The 21,359-nt window shown below is 36.0% G+C and overlaps 1 protein-coding gene across 1 annotated transcript in view; it reads right to left on the bottom strand.

Annotated features, from left to right (window-relative positions):
* Nucleotides 1-802: 802 nt before the first annotated feature.
* The window catches only part of DNAJC24 (DnaJ (Hsp40) homolog, subfamily C, member 24), a 36,027-nt gene continuing 15,470 nt past the window's right edge, over nt 803-21,359 (bottom strand). Inside the window, exons 2-4 of the mRNA XM_009572526.1 lie at nt 12,037-12,175; nt 1,925-1,993; nt 803-927 (exon numbers count right to left, since the gene is read on the bottom strand). Coding sequence (XP_009570821.1) covers nt 803-927; nt 1,925-1,993; nt 12,037-12,175 — 333 coding nt within the window. The remainder of the gene's footprint in view (nt 928-1,924; nt 1,994-12,036; nt 12,176-21,359) is intronic.

Here is a 21,359-nt window from a genome sequence, read left to right as displayed (position 1 = left end):
GAGCCACATATAGGCTATGCCTACATTAGTATGTAGTGTGGGATGGAAACTGAAGACATTAACAGTGGGGTTCTGGATCTGCTAGTCACTTATATGTGTTTTGTAGGGTTTTCTTAAACTGGCTCTAGTTTGGCCCAGTGGACTGCATGCCCAGTAGGGCCCAGAGCACAGCTTCCTGGTTAGTTTTCATCTAAGGAATGAAGACTGCATTTGTTCAGATGATGGAGAGAGTCGGTTCAAAAGTGTGCCGAAAAGTTAATGTAGATGCAGTGTTATAGTCCAGTGCATAGGCATTGGACCTGCCACCAGCCTGTTAGATCTGCAAGTCTGCCACCTCTTTCCAAGGCTCAGATTGCACCTTAGTCTTCATTATCTTCAAAGCATTCTCACATCTATACCTCCTGATTAAATTTTGTCATCTGAGCTGTTAAAAGGATTTAACCTAAGAGGTAGGGCCTAAGGTATAGTTGATACAGACTGAGATTGAAAGAAGCTACTTCGTTGTTTGCTGGGAAAGAAATGTCATTTACATCATGAGATATATTCCAGTTGTACAGAACTTAGTGTTCTGTTCTGGAGGTTTTTAATAACTAGCTCTTTAGCTGCAGAAGGAAAAAAAACCCAAGCCTCATGTCTGTAGAGCGATGTTAGCAAATGGGCACATTTCTTTTCTTAAGTCTGACTGAACTTGTTCTTATAGTGCCCCTTTTTTTTTTTAACATACATTTCTCAGCAGATGCTGTCTCCTGTTTGTCCAGTCTTTTTAAAAGTTTGTAACTCTTAATGTGCTTGATTGTTTCAATCATTGAAGGATCTCGATAACAAGTGAACATGTGTCACAACAAACCAAAGATACGTCTTTGGTTTCACTCTTGAAGACAGTGTAATTCCCACCACATCGGCATGAGAGAGTATAACATTGTTCATCTGCCAAAAAAGAAAGCAAAAAAGCCTTTAGTGCTTGAGAAGAATCAAGAATTTATTTTGGATTTTCTTCACAAAGCTGCTCTTAATTACACAACATAATTTGTGAGTGTGACCCTCCCACTGCTGGAGTGTGAGTATCAGTACCTGTGCTACCATCTGTGGCTCAAAAAATAACTGTACTCTTAAAATGTGTTTCAGTGACTGCGAGGCATTCTTATGCCAAACAGCCATGGTCAGTGTAGTCTCTTTAAAAGAGCAAATAATAAAAGGCGCACATCAGTGAAACAGACATATGTTAAAAGGACTACATCACTGAGTATTTCTGAATGAGAACTTGATTCTGACAAAGTACCAAGATCTTTAGAGAGCAATTAAGAACAAACTAAGGGGTGTTAATTATACATATGACAGATCAAGGATGGTTCCAAAACAGACTGCTGACCCAGGAAACAAACATGAAACAGAAAAAAGGAAAGTAGGTAGCATTCCCCCTTCCCCCCCCTGCTTAAAAACAAAAACAAACAAAAAAACCACAACACAAAAAAAAGCAAAAAAAAAAATCAGCCATTCATCCAAAAAGCAAGTAAATTATAAAAACTAGAGTAATATAAAGGAGAGAAGTAACACACTGTCAGATGAAAAAAAACCTGTATGAAAACACTTGCATTCTACCATCACAGAAAGAGCAAGAAGATACATGAGAGATTTGGGAAGAATCTGGAAATCTAAATAATTATACTACAAGAAGAGAGCTAGGTGAAAAGTGGTACTGCAAGCAGAGGGGGGGTGAAGGGGAAGAAGGAATGCAAAGTAAGTATCACAGAAAGTCAGGTTCCAATTCAGGTAATCACAGAGAACAGAATAGCTAAATCTGAAGAAAATATTAAAAAAGTAGAATTTACAATAAGACAACATAATAGTGTAAGATGCAGAAAAAATAGAAAACAATTGCAGTGACAATGAAAGGCACTGAGAACAAGTAGTAAGGCACTCATACCTTCATTCCAGGACATATCCTCAAGATAAATTTGTGCATGTAGTGGCCATTCTTTTGTCAGATTATCTTCTATAAAGAAAACATGACAGATGTTCAACCCTGATAACATACAGGTCCTTATTTCTTCCTGATAAATTAAGAGTTTTATCTACCTAGCAGTCAATTTGGTCCCTACTAGAGAGTCACACCTAGACCACGTTATCAGTTAAAAATGCAGTTCTCTAAAATTTTAGTTTCCATATCTATGCATAAGCTGAAAAATGTCCTACTGTAGCCAGGAGAAGTAAATGGTGAAGATGTATTACTGAAATTAAGACACTACTGAAACCAGTACTTTTGCGCATCCCGATTATGTGAAATTTGGGGCAAACTTTTGTTTTGATATAAATACCTTTTAAAAACCTGGCTGTAACTACAGTTCCACAAGCTGAAATTGTGAATGTCTGCTTACCCATACTTTTCACAAAATCACGGGATGGTTGAGGTCAGAAGGGACCTCTCAAGATCACCTAATCCAACCCTCCTGCACAAGCAGGGTCAGCTAGTCCAGTCAGATTTTAAGTATCTCCACAGATGGTGACTCTGTTAAGCAACCCGTTCTCCTTTAGAAAGGAGAAGCCAAATAACACTCCCCCAGTAACCACCAAGTAAATGTTAGGGTTGTGTGTGAGAAGACCACCAAGATTCCTGCAAAAAGATATTCCTAACAAAAGATAAAAACACTTTTAGGGGAAGACTAGTCCAAGTGTTCTTTTATGATAAAAGAGTCCTGCAGCACAGAAAGAAGGTCACTTCTGGCCTGCACCCGAGATCTGTTGCCATTTGATCCCCTAGATTCTTCCAACACTGAGTATAGCAGGAAATGAGAAGTGTACGATACAATTGAAATTACCAAATGCAAACTGTGCAATAAAAATACAAATTGTTTTTTGCAATTTATCAGCACACTCATATTTGATGTACAAAGTTCACACCAAGTTCTTTAACTTGACGATATAAGATTTTGTCACCAAAGTTATAAGTGAAGCCATAAAAGGTAACATGAAAAAAAAAAAGGGTCATAAATGCTTACAACTTACTACACAAAACCTCCCAGCTGCTGCCTGACACCTGGAAGCTCCAACTCCTCAAATGCTGTATTTTAAAGAACCAGAAACACCTGAAAGCTGATCTTTAGCACATACACAGAAATGCCTTAGATTTGGCAAGACTCAGGAGCTTTGTGCTTATTTAAGGTTTAAATCAGGTTGTTGAGAAAGTAGGTGTTCCTTCTCTTGTATCAGTAAGTTTTTAAACAAGTTTTATAGTTTAATAACATCAAGCTTTCTAGAGCATATAGTGTTGTCTACGGCTTTCTATGAAAAGTAAGTTGGCAGTGAAAGAATTTCTTATTCCAGAACTACTTATTGAGCACTTGCTGAAAAAGTCAGAGGCCCAGCTTATTTTATGTTATTTTAATTCCCAAGAGATTGCACTACCTAATCACTAGATTGTAGGGTATTCTAAATGGTTCCCAGCTTCTTCCATGTAACTGCTCTTTGCTCTGGACTGAGAAGTAGAAATGAGGTACTTCACAGCTACCGCCTCCAACAATACCCCAGAAAAACTGCGCATCTCCAACTTTTATCTGCTCAGATAATGGAGTACTTCCTTCTTTATCACCACACATCGTCATCTGATTGCAACCACCTTACTCTTCAAAAGTTGGTATCAGATTTTGAACAGTGAAGTAGTGACTCAGAACAGACATACATCAATATTCTGTTGATTTCACACATTAACTATGTTGATTTCACACATAAACTATATAAAGCAAGCTATTCACAAGTGAGATTCCCAACTTACAACACAGTAGTGTAAGTTGATGCCAAGAAGTTTAAGGCTACTATGAACGTATAACCCTAGCAATAGCTAATTACAGCTTTCTCGATAGTTAATTATCTAAATTAACTTTAACCAGTCTGTTTTGTTGGGTTTTTTGGTTTTTGTTTTTGTTTTTTTTTTAATTGTTTTCCTTTCATAGCTCTATCAGTTTTAAAAGTATAGTATCATAGCTAGAAGTATTAATGTAACATACCAGTGGTGAAATGAACCCCTTGTATTTTAACTATCCTTATGTATAATTGGGGGGGAGGGGGGAGAAGTTAATACTTACATTTTGGGTTTTTAAATTGGACATTTAAGGCCAGTTTAAAGAAAAAAACAACAAACCAACAACAACCAAATATTAAGTCCCAGTCTTTATTTTGCAACTAAATGACTATTCTAATTTTAACAGAAAGTGCATTATAGATCCTTAAGAATGAGCCTCATCTAAATTAGTTTTAATGAAGGAGATCAAAACAAATCAGACACTTTGGAAATAATGACAGAATCAATACAGCCTCTTTGACGTTACCTTTGCTGAACACCTATTCTGTAATGAAAAGGTCAGAATTAAAAGAAAATTAACACCACTCACACCTAATACTTTACTGCTGTCAAAGAAAGGGAGAAAAATCAGCAAGAGGTAAAGATGAAAGAAAACTGGAAGATAGACCTATCGATCAGTCATTCTCATTGTTGTGCGTGCTCTCAATTACACAAAAAAGAGCTATGGGTAATGTTTGAATTACACAAAGTAACAACATTTTTCTTAGCACCAGATAGGAACATTAGTTAGCTGCATGAAATGTCCAAAATAAAATAAAAGGTTAGATGGTCTCAATTCCTGCCAAATAACTCTGATGTTACTTGGAGTTAGTCTGGTACAGCCTTCTAGCTACAAAACATGAGAACAGGAACAGTAAGTGTCCTGAAAACACCTACAAAACCAGTCAGAGGCCTCTCCACCAGCAGGCCTTGTGTGAAGTAAAGATTCCTCCTCCTCTTTTTTGGGGAAGAAAAAAAAAAAAAAACAGATCAAAATGAAGTCTGTCTACCTACCTACCTTCAGGTTCTTCTCTCCGCTGTGGTGAAAGAAGACAATACTGTAACTGTGAGAACAGTGTGAAAAAGGCAAGTGCTTCCTATTTCACCTGGGTTTTTTTCATACTTGGAAGAAAAATTCACAAAGGAAAATGGTCTCTTAGGTTGTGGGAAGAACAGATTTTCCTAAGCTTCATTTATAGGTAGCAAAAAATCAAGTTAAAAAGAAACCAGGCTTTCCTATTTGGAATTCATGAAGCAGGATTTCACTCAGAACAAGTTTTATAGGATTGGAGGTGGAGGTCTGGGTCATGTCTTGTTGGTAGAAAATACAAAAAGGGCAGATGGACCATATGCCACCATGAAGAGAACTGGCAAATTCACGAGGTTACCATACTTCCTGAAGTAAAGTTACTTCTGAAGTAATGAAGGCGGCGGCTGAGGAAAATTCTACCCTCTTCTGTTCCAAACATAGTACAATATGAAGCCCAGGAAAGAGAATTTCAGCCAAGCTTTTTTAATTCATTACTACAATTGTAATTGTAAAAATTAAAGGGGGGGGGAGGGGGGGGAAAATCAACAGGCAAAATTAATCACTCATACAATTCCCAGCCTGAACAGAGATCGTCATTCCTAGTCTGATGCTTAAGTCTGAAGTCTTACTGGTTATCTCAAAAGATGTAAATTTTCAGTTAGTACTCTTAACTTGAGTATGTCTCCAAACTTAGCACATAATCCAGTAACTGCTCTTGTCAGTCAGTTTTGTATGCTGCATTTATTTGCTTATCTGGTTCAAGCAGGAGAAGCTTATTTTCCAGAGTTGAACAAAGCTTTTTTATTTTCTAATCCTCCTATTAAAAACACTACCCAATCTAATATACCTTAAGACAGCAGAAACTGATTTAACCACTCATTTAAAAACAGAGGCACAGCCCAGTATGAGTTTGAGGAGCTTACAAGCAGAACTACAAACCTAACGGTTTTCACAGAGTGTGTTAGTGACTAGTATTTCTTGTGCTCTTCCTTATATCATCATCTACATCATTATTATTACAGCCATGACTCTCTCGTTAGTGGTTCTCTGAAGTAACCCGGTGTCCGATTTTCACTCCTTTGCCAGAGGAGAAGGTTATTTAAGATGGTATTGTTACCAGTACTGAGTTCTGTGGTAGGCTTACTTATATGTGATGTCTGCTTAAGCTGTAGAACGCTGTGTACCGAGTTGTACTTTCTGAAACATGTTCCTGAACGTATAGGAAAAATTGTGAAGACCTGATCATCTACCATAACTTGAAAACCAAATTTCAATTCACAAGAAGTACAGCCTGCCTAGCTTTCCCATCTATTAGATTTGTCTGACAACAAGAGGTGAAAGGATTCTGCAGCTCCATTGTCTCAACTGCAGGATCTAAGAAAACACTGGCAGGCTCATCAGAGAGGTTTATGAGCCTGCAATTCAAAGAGATTAAAAGGAAAAATCTACTGAGATTCTTTCAGGCTACAGAACAACATTAAATAACTATTAGCAGCTTGGTTCAGTAAAGCTTTACTAGAGCCCTTGCTGGGTCATTCAGAAATTGTAAAAGAGGAAAGGTATTTAAGTTTCACTTGAGGATACAATAAATATTTCTTGGGCTATTTAAGGCTGAGTTTTAGGGAAAGGGTTGCAAGCAGTAAATGGAAATTTAACCCTTTTTACAGTTTATGGTAATAGTAAAAATAGTCATAATACTTAAAAGATTTTTCTAGCTCTATATCAGTCATATATTCTTAGGAGTTTTTTTTTTTTTTTAAAACCAAACATAATTAAAAAAGTTCAAGATATGTATTGTCAATCAAATACTGTTCACAGTATCTACAAAGTATCAAAATCATCACTGTACTCAAAACCTGGATATTTTCAGAAGTTAATTTTTTCTAATAGGCTATTTAGTTTTTTAACAATTACTTAAATGTGACTCTTGCATTAATTTAAAATAATTGTGCTTACTTTAATTTGAAATTATAGAAAAGTCATACGTAAAGAATTTTCATAACAAAATGCTATGTTTGTTAAAAAAATACAAAAAAAATACTGCTTCACTTGTAGCCAATGCAGATTAGAATTACCTCCAAAGATCTGTGGTAAAAGGCTTGTGTTCCAGCACTAGCTGAGGGTCCACAGCCATAAAATCTGTGCCTAGAAAAGGAACATACGTTTCTGTCATTTAAAGAGTATAACCTGGCACACTGAAAAACCTAAGTTAATGGCCATGTTAAAAGCTTTATTTTAGTCTAAAAGTATTTTTTTAAGAAGGAATTTTCTTAATAAGGAACAACTAAAATACACTGCATTAATTTTTTTCTTATAATAAGGTAGTCAAGGTGTTCAGTTGCCACTTCTGCTAGCTATTAAAAGCATTTTTGTAGGCTTTTGTCTTGCTGCTCTGCTTATTCTCTTAGTGGATTTGTAAGGTTATTCTTCTGGCATCCTATCTACCAAATCATGTAAGATATCTTGATGTCTAATACAGACTCATCACTCCTGCTGGAGCAGGAGGGAATGCTGGATTAACGGGAAAGTGACCATCTCCAAAACAGTCTTTTCAGTTTACTGTATTAGGAGAGGAATGGGGAAGGAGCAAGGGGAGAAGGAGCTACCTTCAGTTTGGTTCTTCATTTTCCTAATTTACGACCACACCTGTATAAGACTCCCTTTCTAAACCTGCAGTAGAAACTTAACTGAAAGTGAGGACACATGCTCAATGATTTTTCAGGTTTTAAAGAGATTGATATCACCAGTGGAAGCTGAATTAGTGACCAGGTATTTTAAAATGAGCTATTGTAGGCTAAGAAAAGATTTCTGTTATGCCCCACTGCCTAAAGGGAAGGTACAGAGAGGATGGAACCAGCATCGTTCTCGGAGACAAATGACACAAGCTGGAACACTGGCAATTCCAGTTAGGACCTGTAATTCCTTATGTCTAAGAAATGAAGCAAGAACAAAAGGAAAATGCTGCTGGAATATGTATTCCTGTATAAAAATTGCATCTGCAATATTTTTCTAAAAATGTAATTTAAAAATTGAAAATCAAAAGGAGGTACGTGTTGAGATGTGAAAGCTCCTACTGCTGGTTACATCTCCCACCCTCTAAACACTTCTGCTTTATGTCCATCATCACATAAAAACATACTATCCTGGATAGAACCTCACTGGAGCCATACATAGAAAACCCTAGATTCTTAAATTTCTCCACCCTCTGCCCCAAAAATATATACAAAGCAACTGGTTTTAGTGCCAATCCCATTATTAGCTTTGAATTATTCACTACATTTAGTGTCAGAAATTAATCAAAGTCACCAGTTTATTGATTTAATTGTGACCTATTAATCATTCCGTCATTAATAATTAACATGTAAAATAAATTATCTTAATTATGTGATTTTTTTTTTTTTAGATACACAGTTCCTTTGTATTTAAGTCAACAAAAATCCACAAAAGTTGCAGGGCTGCTATTCAAAGGGACCTTGATAGGATATAGAAATGGGTTGACAGGGACTTCAAAGGGTTCGACAAAGATTAAGTCCTGCTTTTGGGATGGAATAACCTAATGCACCAGTACAGGCTGGGAGACGACTGGCTGGAAAGCAGTTTTCCAGAAAAGGACCTAAGGGTCCTGGTGGACAAGAGGTTCAACACAGTCAGCAGGGCACTCTTGTGGCAAAAGCCAACCCCATACTGGGCTGTATTAGTAAGAGAGTAGCCGAGCAGGTCAAGGAAGCAATTTTCTTCCTCTCTACTCAGCACTTAACAAGATTGCATCAGAAGTCCTGTGTCCAATTTTGGTCTCCCCAGTACAAAGCACTGACATACAGGAGCAAGTCCAGTGGACTGCCAGCATGGTCAGGGGTTGGGACACACGTCATACAAGGAAAGGCCAGAAGAACCCAGGCATCTCATTGTCTACAGCTACCTTATAGGAGGGCGTAGAGAAGACTTCTCAGAGGTGCATGGTGGAAGGATGAGAAGTGAAAGGCACAAGTTGCAAAAAGAGTCCTTATATCTGACTTGATAGAAGGAAAACATGTTTTGGTTGTTTTGGGTTTGGTTTTTGTTTGGGGTTTTTGGTTTGTTTGGTTTGTTTTTTCTACTATGAGGGTGTTCAAGCACTGGAACAGACTGCCCAGAGCAACTCTGGAATCTCCATCCTTGGAGATATTAAAAACTAGGCTGGAGAAGGTCTGAGCAACTGACCTCGGTGGACTTGCTTTGAGTAGGAGATTGATCTAGACGACCTATGAAGGTCCCTTCCAACCTATGTGATTCTCTGACTCTGTGAAAAGTTTTTTATTCTTTCGAACTGTGACACAAGCATGAACTTCCAGGGTTCAGATGACTTCTAATATGAAAACCGGTTTTTCCAAGCTAAACTCACTGAAAAACTTTTGGTAATTATTACTGTCAAACTTGATTTTAACTGCATATTCATCTTTTCTAAATGGGATACCGAACAAAGAATGGAAAAATCTAAGAAGAAAATCTGCTGAGGAAAAAAAAGTCCATTCTTAATAGGTAAATTGTTATGCAGCTTTTTTTCCATCCCCCAAATTTTTCAAAGGGATTGGAAGCAAAAGATTCACCATTATAAAAGGGTATTCTTATGTCATTAAAGAGATGACAAAACAATGAATTAGAAACATTTTCACAAAACGTACAAAAAGGCAGTTCTTGTAAAATTTCCAGACCAGAGAGGCTTGGATAAGTATTTGAGCCAAACCTCTAAACGGTTTGAGGTTTGTCCTTTCCTCTTTAATACTATTGCCTGAAGGCACAAAAAATTAGTAGGAGATCATTGTGATACCTTCAGAGAAAAGAAGTATTAAGATATGAAAGCACATTCACTTGTTATTCTCAGCAATTCATTCAAAAAAAGCCCCACACAATTAAAACCACAGAGCCCCACAGAATTTCAGCTTCTTAGAAGTTCTGTGGCCACTGAATTTCTGAGCCAAGTAATTAAGATTTAGTTAGTATAACACAAGAAGGTACATACAAATAAACAATCTATGAAATGGGAAAAAGACTACAGGGCAAAGGACTGAAAGGACTTCCTGCTGACTGGCAGCCACGCACACATGCACACTGGCATCCTTCAGATTCTGCTTCCTAGGCTTTGCAGTCTCACTAACTTGCTGTATTATCTCTCTCATCACTATTCCCCTTAGCTGCTGTCTCAATTCCTTTGTTTCTGTGAGCTTTTACAGCAGTGTCTACGAATTTGTCTAGAATCATGACTTCAGAAGCAGCTTGACAGGCATTCAAAGAACTAGAATTTATTTCACCATCATTTTGCTGCCAGGGAACATGCTGCAAAGAATGCAGCAACACTGCACATATATGTTACATGTGGCTTAGTTTGAAACACTGGGTCCTCTGTGAATGGCACCCTCTATATTAAAATGCATCTATCCCATTATCATACCATTACCAAATACCTGTGTAAATAAATGTACAATTTGTTTTCTTTATTTACCAAGTCTTTTTTATAGAATCTTGAGATGGCTTTTAGAAGACCTCATCTGGATGCAAAAATATCTCAGGAAATATAGATAACCTTTAAAATACTGTAGAATAAATTTTGTCAAAACTAATTTATAGCAACGTCCTTAAATTCCATGGGAAAACAAAGTAGCTTATTAAATCTTGATGTAGCTCTTGACTTCAGTGGATTAACCTGACCCAAGTAAAATGGAACTTCATGGTCTGTATTTAAGCTTTAGGTTAAACTCACTAGATACACAAAAGATTTCTAACAATCTCCAATTCCTGTGCATGTACAGTTTGTGAAAATGGAAGACGCAGCTGATACTATAATGCTAAGAGTACAATAGGATGAGAGCACTGGGTGGCAGAAATTCCTGTTCTGGCATCACATTCAGGCATTTAAAAAAATAAGTTTGAGATGAAAATTTATTTAAGTTTGATCTTAATACTGTTTACATAACAGATTATCACAAAATAAATTTTTTTTCATTCTTTTAAAATATTTATTCAACAATTCTGTTTTCACCCCTCCACCCTCTTTTCCAAAACCCACACAAAGTCTGAAATAAAAAGATTATTTAACTAGAGAATTCATACTGGGTATATACAATTATATATCACTCTCTTTATCCTGCAGTGATGCATATCTGCCAGAATGACTAAGCCTTTGTCTCTCAAAGTTCTGGTATCCGCAGCGGCAGGGGAGTTAAAAATCAGCACAAGAGAGAAAGGTCTGATGGTGTGCCAATGTACAATGGAAGAGAATTCAATAACAAGCTGCAGAGACAGTGGGCTTTTATCAGACACATTCAAAAGTGGTGGTGGCTACACGTCAATGCTGGACCAGAGTGTGTTACTGCAGAGTGCGACTGAGTGTTTTCCCCACAGGCAATACACTATTATTGACTCCCCCCATTAACATGTAGGGTGGATATACATTTATTGAAGGTTCTAATGGAAGGCTGAGGGACTCCTATCCTGAGGCCAGAGCAGAAAGACAGCCTATCACTTCATGTAATGGTAGCCCATGTGTGACAGACCTGACCTACATTTCCCCCCTTTCTTTCTCACAACAGCCTGTCACTGTTTTAAGAAGCTATTTTCTGAGAGGTATAAAAAGAAATGCATGCTAGAGCTGCCTAGTTAATGTGTTATATAGGAATATTATTTATAAACCTGCTTCAAAAAGACTAGTTTAGACTACAGATGAATTATGAAAGCTACCATAACACACACAACCAAAAAGAATGTGTCTTAATGATTCTGAAGTGCTTATAAACCCATACACATTGAACACTAGGTATAAATAGATTAATACCTATATCTAAGATACTGCAACAAAACATGGTGTAAGACTTAAAATTAAGAACGCTTAATGAAGCTGCCTTAATGAAATAAAAAGGGCTAAGGTCTGTAATTAGTATAAATTTCATATTCATTCAAATTATTAGGAATAACACCACCTAATGTTTTGTTGGAAGCAATTCAGTGTTTTCACTAGCTAATGTATGTGTAGCAAAAGCTATAAATAATGGATCCACATTTGAAAGTAGGACAAGAGTGAAAGAAACATTTGGTTCAGCAATAAACAGCATTTTAAAATACCATCTAACTACCACTCCCAGACCCTGCTTATTTAAAGAGCTGCTGCCACTACAGCACTCCTTGGCAAGGAACCTACCACGCTGCTGCAGGTCATACTCTTTTTTTGTCTCTTCGTTCCCTAGAATTTTCCACGCTTGATCAATTTCGATGAACCTCTGCACGCGCTCCTCCACTTCTCCTGCTGGCACATCTGCCTTCTGTTTGTCTGGATGATACTGCCAATCAAAAAAAAAAAAAAGTTGAGGGGAGTGGAAGTCAGGAGGGTGGAAGAGGAGCAATCAATAATGCATTTGATATTCAGTTAAAAGGACAGACAAAAGGAGAAGGTCTGAGCTAAGGTGCCAAAGCAAGGGAGACAACGATGCTGGGCACAAGAGAAAACTGCCAATTTAATTAGACTACTGAAATGGCAAGAAAACCACCAGTGGCACAAATGTCACCATGCGCACTGACGGCATTTTCTGGATAATTTGCTGATGGAATCATTGGTCTTATGGACAATTTACCTAGAGAGAATGACTACCACAAACAGAAATAGGTACATGCAGAGGACCACGACATGGGAACAAGAGGAGGTGCTGTAGGTGTTAGCAGTTCTCATAATATTACACATAGCTGACTTAAACAATACCACCAACGTTTAGTTAAGGCTATTACAGATAAATTGAATGCTGTATAACATGTACCTAGCTTTTTTATTATTTAAATGGTAAATAGAATATACATGATCAAATATAATTTATAATACATGTAATTCTACTTTTGAAAATATGCCTCAACATCTTTAATTTCTTCCAGTTCAGTGAATCAATAGCCCTTCCAAATATTTCAAGTCATGGATCACTGGCTACAAAATTGTGTCATTTTAGTTAAGAAATGGTTATTCAAGGACATGGCTGCAAGAAATCCCATGTTAAATAGGCAATAATAATTAAAATGGTAACACGTTTTCTTTACCATTTGTACTACAGGTTCTGAACAGAGCATTCTGACTTCTTTTTGGTTCAAATGTCTACTGAAAAGGAACCCTCAAAGCTCCATCTTCCTGTAGCTTTAATTAATCTCCAATAATATCTTTTTTGATATTTTAAATTGCTCAGTATAAGTGATGAGAAAGTTGCAATATAATCAGACCTATCAGCTGTTAACTGTGTTATAAATTAAGATATCCCTTAACCTGGAGCTTTAACTTCTGCCCTTTATCCTAACATCAGTTGGGGCACTGAAATATACAGCAGATTTAAGACTTAGAACACCTGTTCTACAAGTGTTTGAGCGGATTTCTGATTAACTGAATCCCTTTGTTTCAGTTTATAATTAATTTTGGAAAGGAAAAGAATACTAATATCATGTGTGCCTTATAAAATAAAAAATTTAAAAGGACCACTTCTACTGGAGTCTATTTGCTCACTGATGTATATATCTGTCATTTGCACTGATGGGTATTACCCGAATAAATCCCCTGTACAACAACAAGAGAATGTACGTAAGAGCAAAATACTAAGCTTTTGACCTCAAGATTTTTCACAGGTATTTTTCCATGTACAAATGAATGTACCTGCAACCTCAAGTATGAAGTCTGTACACAAATGTATATTTTTGTTCCACTATATGAGTAAGCATACTTGAAGTCATCTCTCCATTCAAGACTGAAGACTACCTTGCAACTTGTGGAAAATATGGCTGAAGCACAGTTGTGATCCATAGAGGTTTATCTCTTAGAGATCCCTTTTTTATCTCCCCAACTGAAGATGACAAAATTCTCAGGTGCAAAAAAATAAAAAATTTTTGGTCATCGCATTTAGTCATTGTATTCTAAATAGCTAATTAGATAATGAGTGATTATACCTTTATTTGGTAGGCACTAAATTCAGTGTTCTGTCAGCATGCATCAAGTTGTACTGTAAAAGCTATGTAAATGTATTATTTGTTTTCAAATCCATTTTTCTGAAACCTTAGCTTTTCCAGTTGTATTTCAATTTTAATAACATTTTTGGTTATTTGGTTGATTGTATACCACATTTGTGAAATGTCATTTAAAAAAAAAAAATGCTTAATAAGCATACAAGGTCAGATCACATTAAAGACTTACATGGTTTCCTTTTAGCAATGTTATTTATTTCAACAATTATGTTTGAGGTATGCATCCAGCAGTTACTCCTCAAAGCAGTATTTTATCTAAAAAAATGATACTTCATTATTTTAAAATATTTCAGTATTTAAAATTGGGACCCACCCCAAATATTGTAGGGTTAATTATAATGTTAATTATAACACCTAAAAAGAGAGTTCTATGCCTGCTGTATATTTCACTCCATTTGGATGATACTGTAAGCATTCTCCTACAAGCTTACACCCGAAAGGATGTAAGGAACATTATACCAGACTTAGTACCACTGAAGCTTAACTAGATTTGAATAACACTGCCAGAAAACCATTGCTCATATTGTTACATGTTTGGATTGGCCACAAGACCACACCTTCTCAGATCCATTTCTTACAGATATATGAAAACATTACTGGCCAATTGCCCAAAACAGCACTAAGAATACCAGCTTCTCTCCTGCCAAGAAGAGAAAACGCACCCACAAAATTGGTCACACTCTTCCTTTGCTACACCAAAACTTTGCCTGACTGAAAAATAATTTTGGACTCCACTGGAAGTAGTCAGTGAAAAACAGTAAGCCACAAATGTCACAAAAGTACTTTGCAAAAATAATAATCAGTGCAGAAAAGGCTATTCTGTTCACTTCTTGAATAATGCAGAAAATTCATTATTCTTCAGATTTATCATTTAGCTTTTAACTTCTTTCCTATAGAACTGGAAAATTTAATATTTGTAGCATATGCAATTTTTATATTCGAAAGACTACAATTTCATGTAACTAATAACAACTACATTGTAGGGGATCTACTAATTAACAAATACATATATATCCACTTTTGGTCTCCATGCTTTCTGAAGCTATTTGCTCCTTCCTCTGTTGGGCTTGTTCCTCTATTACCATCTGATGCCTTTAGTAGTCTACATCTACAATAAGAAAAATCTTCAAACATCTGCTCTTTTACTCTAATCCTCTTTTTTTTTTCTCCAGTGACCCCATTTCATCTGAATTCATTATGTACCTGTTCTCATTGACTCCTTTTTCCTACTCTCCAGCTTGCTGATCAAAATCCAAGAATGTTTGTCTGTAGCAAAAATCCACTCTTGATTCAACTGCCCATACCCTTCTCTTTCATCTCTGAGACAACAAACAAGGTGCCCTCTCTCCAGCTGTTTTAGACCCTGTTCAGCCATCTCAGACACCAACCACCGAGGACACCTTACCAAAGTTTCAACCAGCCTACTAATAGCTGAAGTTTAGAGAGAGTACTCTAATATCCTCCAGCAATACTTCAGACATGAATCAACCATACTCTTTTGGTATCTTCCCTCATTCTTGGTTACCATATTCTTGCTTCTGATTCTCCTCCCTCTCCAGCATACCCTTCAGAGGACCTGCCTCAACAGAGCCAGGGGTTTGGTTTTGTTTTGAGGGAGGTGAAATATGATGTACATATCTGATCGCCTCCTCTTTTCCCATTCAGCCTTATTTCTGGGTTAATCTCAGCGGCAACTGTGTACAAGCTCCGTAATGAAAACAGACAAGCCTGTTTTCTACTCGACCTATCTCCTTCTACTCAAACTGAACTATTGTTCATCTCTCCCTCTATGCATCCATTTTAAGTTCTTACTCAAAATGTTAGAGCCCCCCAATGTCTCCTGCAATATCACTTATCAAAAATCTGTGCAAATTATCTTTGTGTCATTCATACCTACCACCTGAGCACTATTTTCAGCTGTATTACTGCACTTAGAATATATTTAAATCTTCCTGCCTGCATATACGTAACATTTCTAAGCAGCAATACATCCATAAAAATAGCTTTTCGCTGAGCACTTATCTTGATTTTTCAACACAGTAGTAATTTTTACTAACATGTTACTACTTAATAGGACTTTATAAAAACAATAAAGGATATTTTCCCGAGTCTGACAGAGGGAGGGGAAAAGAAAGAAGGCTAGAGATGTATGCCCCATCTAGTTTTCCTCTCTTATACCTCTACTAGAAGTAATTCGTTAACGTCTTTCCATTACTAAAGACTATCTGGAATTTATATCACTTTACAGCATATGATGCTTTGTAGTTACTGTGAATGTTAAAAAATAAACTGATTGATAATGGAAACATATTAGTTCATCTGTTAACTATAAAAAATACCTTACACATACATGTGATACTGCTCGCTCCCCTGATGTTTATCTTAAACATCACATTGTCATAGTATTTCTTGAGGACTCTGGCTCTTGGTGTAAGGGTTAATTTTTAATATATTTTTTTAGGGTTTTTGTGTTTGATTTGAAAAAGCATGAACCTTGAAGTCCAAAGCTCAAATGAAAAACACGCTTTAAACATTATCTGTTGGAGACTTGGTGAAATTTTTAGTGCTGCAGGGAAACAGAAAAGCTAATACAAACTAATACAAACTTAACCTTATGCCCTTTTCAATTACAGTATCATTATTATACCTTTCTAAAACAACTGTATTGAATTGTCTTATTTTTAATATACATCAGACTGTACTTTTCAGCAGTTTGGGTACAGTGGGGAACAGCATATCACCTGGCAAACATACTCTGAAACAGGTACAGGTTCAGTTCATAGTTATATAAGTATCAAACAATTTAGAAATTTTTCATGGAACACCTTAGTTTAGGTAAATTAATTTCATTATGCTAATCTATTGCCTTTGACACCTACTACAGAATAAAGAACAAACAAGTGAGTAAACTTTTTCTGTCTCAGAAAAAAGGTGTTAATGTTGTTGCATTCACCAAATAAAAGTGTAGACTCTCCGAAAATTACTTGAGTTCCATCATATATTTTATTTATACGGTGATATTTTTATTTATACAGTGTACCACACAAGGTTTTCACCCACAGGGTTTGTATAAGAATTTGGAACACAGTGCAGCACGTTCAACTGCTACATTCTTTATTTCTGCCTACTTTATACTCCATGAAGTTTGGTCCCTTCTGCATTTTAAGAATTGCAAAATTAATCCCTGGAAGTTAATAAAGACCATTTGGTCAATAACTGTAATGGTATTATATCTCAATACCATAACAACAGACCTTAAGAACTCTCATACCACAAGATGAGAAACTACGATAGCTGGTTGAGCTTTGGTTCAGCAAATCAAGCAACACAGAGATGACACAGTAAGGTCCCTAACCTCCTAACACTTGTACGAGTTGCTTAACTTTATGCAATAAATGTAATAGGGTTGACTGATTTTAATCAAATTCAAATTAGCAAGCAGAAAACCTCTAGTTAAATAAATTTAATGTACATTTCTTATTGGTGCTCATGAATTTATTTTTCAAAAGAAATTTACAGCATCCGGTGAGAATCAACTTAATACGACTTACTGGGAGGGGAGGGCTGAAGCATACAGGCACAGGCTTTACACTAAATCTATAATCTCTTGTTAAACTGTGGAATACATGATAACTAAACCACTTAGTATAGTCAAACTTCTACTCATAACTACTTTTCCACATGAAAATTTGAAAAGGCTGATTATTTAGAAAAGGTTAAAAAAGTACTATTCCTTCTCATTTATTACTTAATACATCACCATGGTTATTTTACCTTGTATATAAGGGGTATTCACTTTAAAAACCAAAGACGCACCACATCCCCAATTCCATATGTAAAACAGGAGGCTTTGTTTTCTATGAAAACTACTACTTCTTTGAAATTTTTATTTAAGTTATGAAAAAGTGCTTTCATTTACTGTTATGTATTTCACAGATAACTGTAAAGAACTTCTCCCCCTTAAAATTACACAGCTTTTAAGTAAGCCTATTTAAAATGTAAACTTTCTATTTTTTCTGACTGAGGAAAATGAAGTAGATCAGCTCTAAATTTTTTCCAGGGATGAAATAAGGAGTACTCTCCACTTTCTATGGCTTTGTCTTTCCTACTTTCCAATATTTCATGCACAGCTGTCAAACATTTTGAGAAATCTTCAGCAGTAAGTAATATAAAAGTAATATAAAAAGGATGAACCAGATGTGGCTCCATTAAATCTTGACCTTCTCTCCCAAGACAATAATTTTGGAGAAATATTTTCAGACTTTTAAATGTTTATTTTACACCTTTTAGGTTTTTTTTTTCTGTAAGGGAAATGATTATTAAGGTTCTAAAATTCAAAAGTAAAGACAGAACAATGATGAAACCATTAGAGCTGAAAAATTAAGAAGTTAGACTATTCTGGACTTACTATCATGAGTCAAAGTAACCACTAAGCAATCAGTACTATGAACAGTTATAGCATAGTAAATTTCTAAACGATCAGATTTATTAAAGATTTTTAACTCTGAAATTATCTACAGTCTTATGGAATCACCTTGCTAAATTAAATTGACAAGTTTAGACAAGTCTTGAATTCCTGCTTTATTTCAATAGGTGATGTGCACCTATATTTGAATAAGGGATATATTTAAAGCTAGAGATGTGCCCTAAGTTCCTGAGTAAATCAAGTAGTAAGATTTTAACAGGGGATTACTTACATGCATTCAAGTATTTGTGCTTTTGTAGGAACTACATCTAATGACTAAATCTAACCTGTAAATAAGAGTCAATGACAGAATATTAACATCTAAAATTAACTTAGTATCTCTTAGCATCCTTCTCCCTTTCTCCATACTAGGCATATAGTAGTAGCTATGATAGTTTTATAGCCTGACAGTATTTGTTTCATGTAATGGAACTAGAAATAAGATTTCCAGCCAAGTATGAATTATCTTTTTTTTTGTTACGGTAAAAGTAACAGGAAGCCACAGTGTTCATAACCTACACCACAACTACAATACCTGCTGGAATTTGTAAAAAGATCTGTATTTATATTAAAAAGTAAGCAGTGGTGAAAGACACTTAGTAATGGGAAGAGAAACTCAACCCAAACTTTACAAATCAAGCACTGCTCCATATCTGGTGAAGCTACCATTTTTGATGACTGACAGAATTGAATTAAAATTGTGAACAGAAGAGGTAGAAGTCATGAAACTGGTATGCAAAGGGTCGGTTGGATTAACATTGCAAAAGTGAAAGTCACCATGGATAAGCATCAGATAGTATGAGATAACAGCAGTACACATCAACGATGTCCATTTCCGCTCATAGGAGAGTTAGATGAATGACAGCAAGTGGACACAAGAGTTGGATACTCAAGAGTTCAGAAGAGAAAGAATGAGAGGGGGGAAACATCGGAGGCAGCTACATGAAGAGAGAAATCCAAGCCATTATTTTCAAATAACATCACCAGACTCATGGCTGGGAATCCAACAGAATGAAACTTTGACTCCTCACTGGAATTGCACAAATTAATACCAAGCACTTTTAAAAATCACATTATCAGTATTTGGGGGGTTCAATCTATTTATTCTTGTATCAAAAGCTCAATATTGAAGAGGCAGTACATTAAAATTTCAGAATCAGAATTCTCTCTCAGAGTCAATATATGACAGTTTATTTGGTTAATAAGTCTAAACTATTATTTTGTTTATTCCACATTATAATATAAAATAAGTTAAAATTCTTTTAAAGACAAAATGGGCATAAGCAAGGAGAACAGAAAGCTTGGTCTATACAAAGTTTAGCAAACAAGCGTGTTGCACTAAGACAAAATGCACAAATCATTACCAATGTGTCCCTTGCAATATAATGAAGTGCATCCTTTTAACAAAACAACAAGAATAAAATGCAAGACTTAACGTGAACATAAAAATATCAAAATTGGAAACTATGTTTAAAAACATTTCTCATGCTTTACACAACATTTATACATTATCAACTGTAATTGTTATTATCTACAGGTTAAGCTAACAAGGTCAGGACAAAAACTGTCAAGCGCTCTCATCTGACAGAAGTATTCGTAGGTCCATGCAAATTTGTCTGTAACTACAGAGTTCATCATAACAATTCACACCATATTAAAAGGAAGCTGCAAGACAGTCAAAATTAAGAAGAAAAATATTAACCAGCTATTTCCTATTTGTAGTGTGAATTTCTGATTGTAGTGTGAATTCTTGTTACATTTCCCTGCCTTTTTAAAAAAAAAAAAAAAAAAAATCTGAGTAAATTTAATGCCAGGCTGTTCTTGGGAGGAAAGTCATTTGCCCCTGCTTACAATATATGTAGTAAATACCCGTTTTTACTGGGACTTGCCAATAAATCTCACCCCCCTGACATAGAGTGTCTGTTCATACTCAGTTTTTGGCTGCTCTGCCACAAATGCCAACAAAGGGACCAATTAATGAAAACTTTCTTGAAACATTCCCAGTGGATGAATGTCCGCCTTGCAGAAGGTACCTTGACAACATTCATCTCGCACAGGCCAAATGGTTGCTCTGTGGTAGCAATTAAGACACCACCAGCCTTGGCTAGATTTAAACCAACAACCAAATCTGTGTAGATCTGACCAAATGCTCATAGAAATCTGGAGAAATTAACTTCTAAACAAGGGCTGGATTGGGTCATATAATTGCATCCATTTTCTCTAGTTATCTACAGACCACATGGACACATTTTTATTAGAAAGAATTACATTTCTTAAAACAAGATTCCTTAACCTAGGCACATGAACACAATATTTAAGCCACATCTATAAATATTTAAGAAATCAACAACTCTTCTAAATCATTTCAAGAATCAAAATAATATGGTAGGCTGACACTCTCTGTATTTGTACTCAATTTTTTTCTCTCTCTCCACAAAAAGCCAGTGTTCAGTCTTCATATTGCAATAGTTTGGAATCAAGTTTGGACAATTATGCTTAGTGCAGCATCCCTCCTCTTTCTAAAATTACATTTGGAAATGGAACAGTTTTGCTGCTTTGATCCAGAAGTGCATATCTGAAAGTCTCTTACCGCAGAATGTGAACATGAGACACTAGTGATAACTAGTGGAAAAACCTTGCCTCCACGGCTAAGTTCATACTGACTTCAGGTTTTTGACAAAGGGTATCCTTCCTGAAATCTCTGTCCTTTGCCTAAAGGCAATTTCAAGTGTGGCTGGTCGAGGCCCCAGACCTCATGATCGTTATCACAAAACTAGGCATTCTGCTTCTGTTGGTCTCAGGGCTCAATAAATTTATGTTTAGAACTATCCAAGATATTAAACTTGTGTATGTGAAATACTATAGCTAAGCTTAACACAATATAGGAGTGGGTTGCCCTCACTGCCCCACACCCCAGCAAAACCGCACATTTCCAGTTCTATACTATGTCATTATAAGGCTGTGGCAATATTTTTAATAAAATTATGTGGCATGTATTGAAAGTTCCAGAT

The sequence above is a fragment of the Fulmarus glacialis genome, unplaced genomic scaffold, assembly GCF_000690835.1.
Source record: "Fulmarus glacialis isolate BGI_N327 unplaced genomic scaffold, ASM69083v1 scaffold17422, whole genome shotgun sequence".
Classification (NCBI taxonomy): domain Eukaryota; kingdom Metazoa; phylum Chordata; class Aves; order Procellariiformes; family Procellariidae; genus Fulmarus; species Fulmarus glacialis.
The sequence above is the reverse complement of the archived record's forward strand: the minus strand, read 5'-3'. Positions and strand labels throughout refer to the sequence as shown.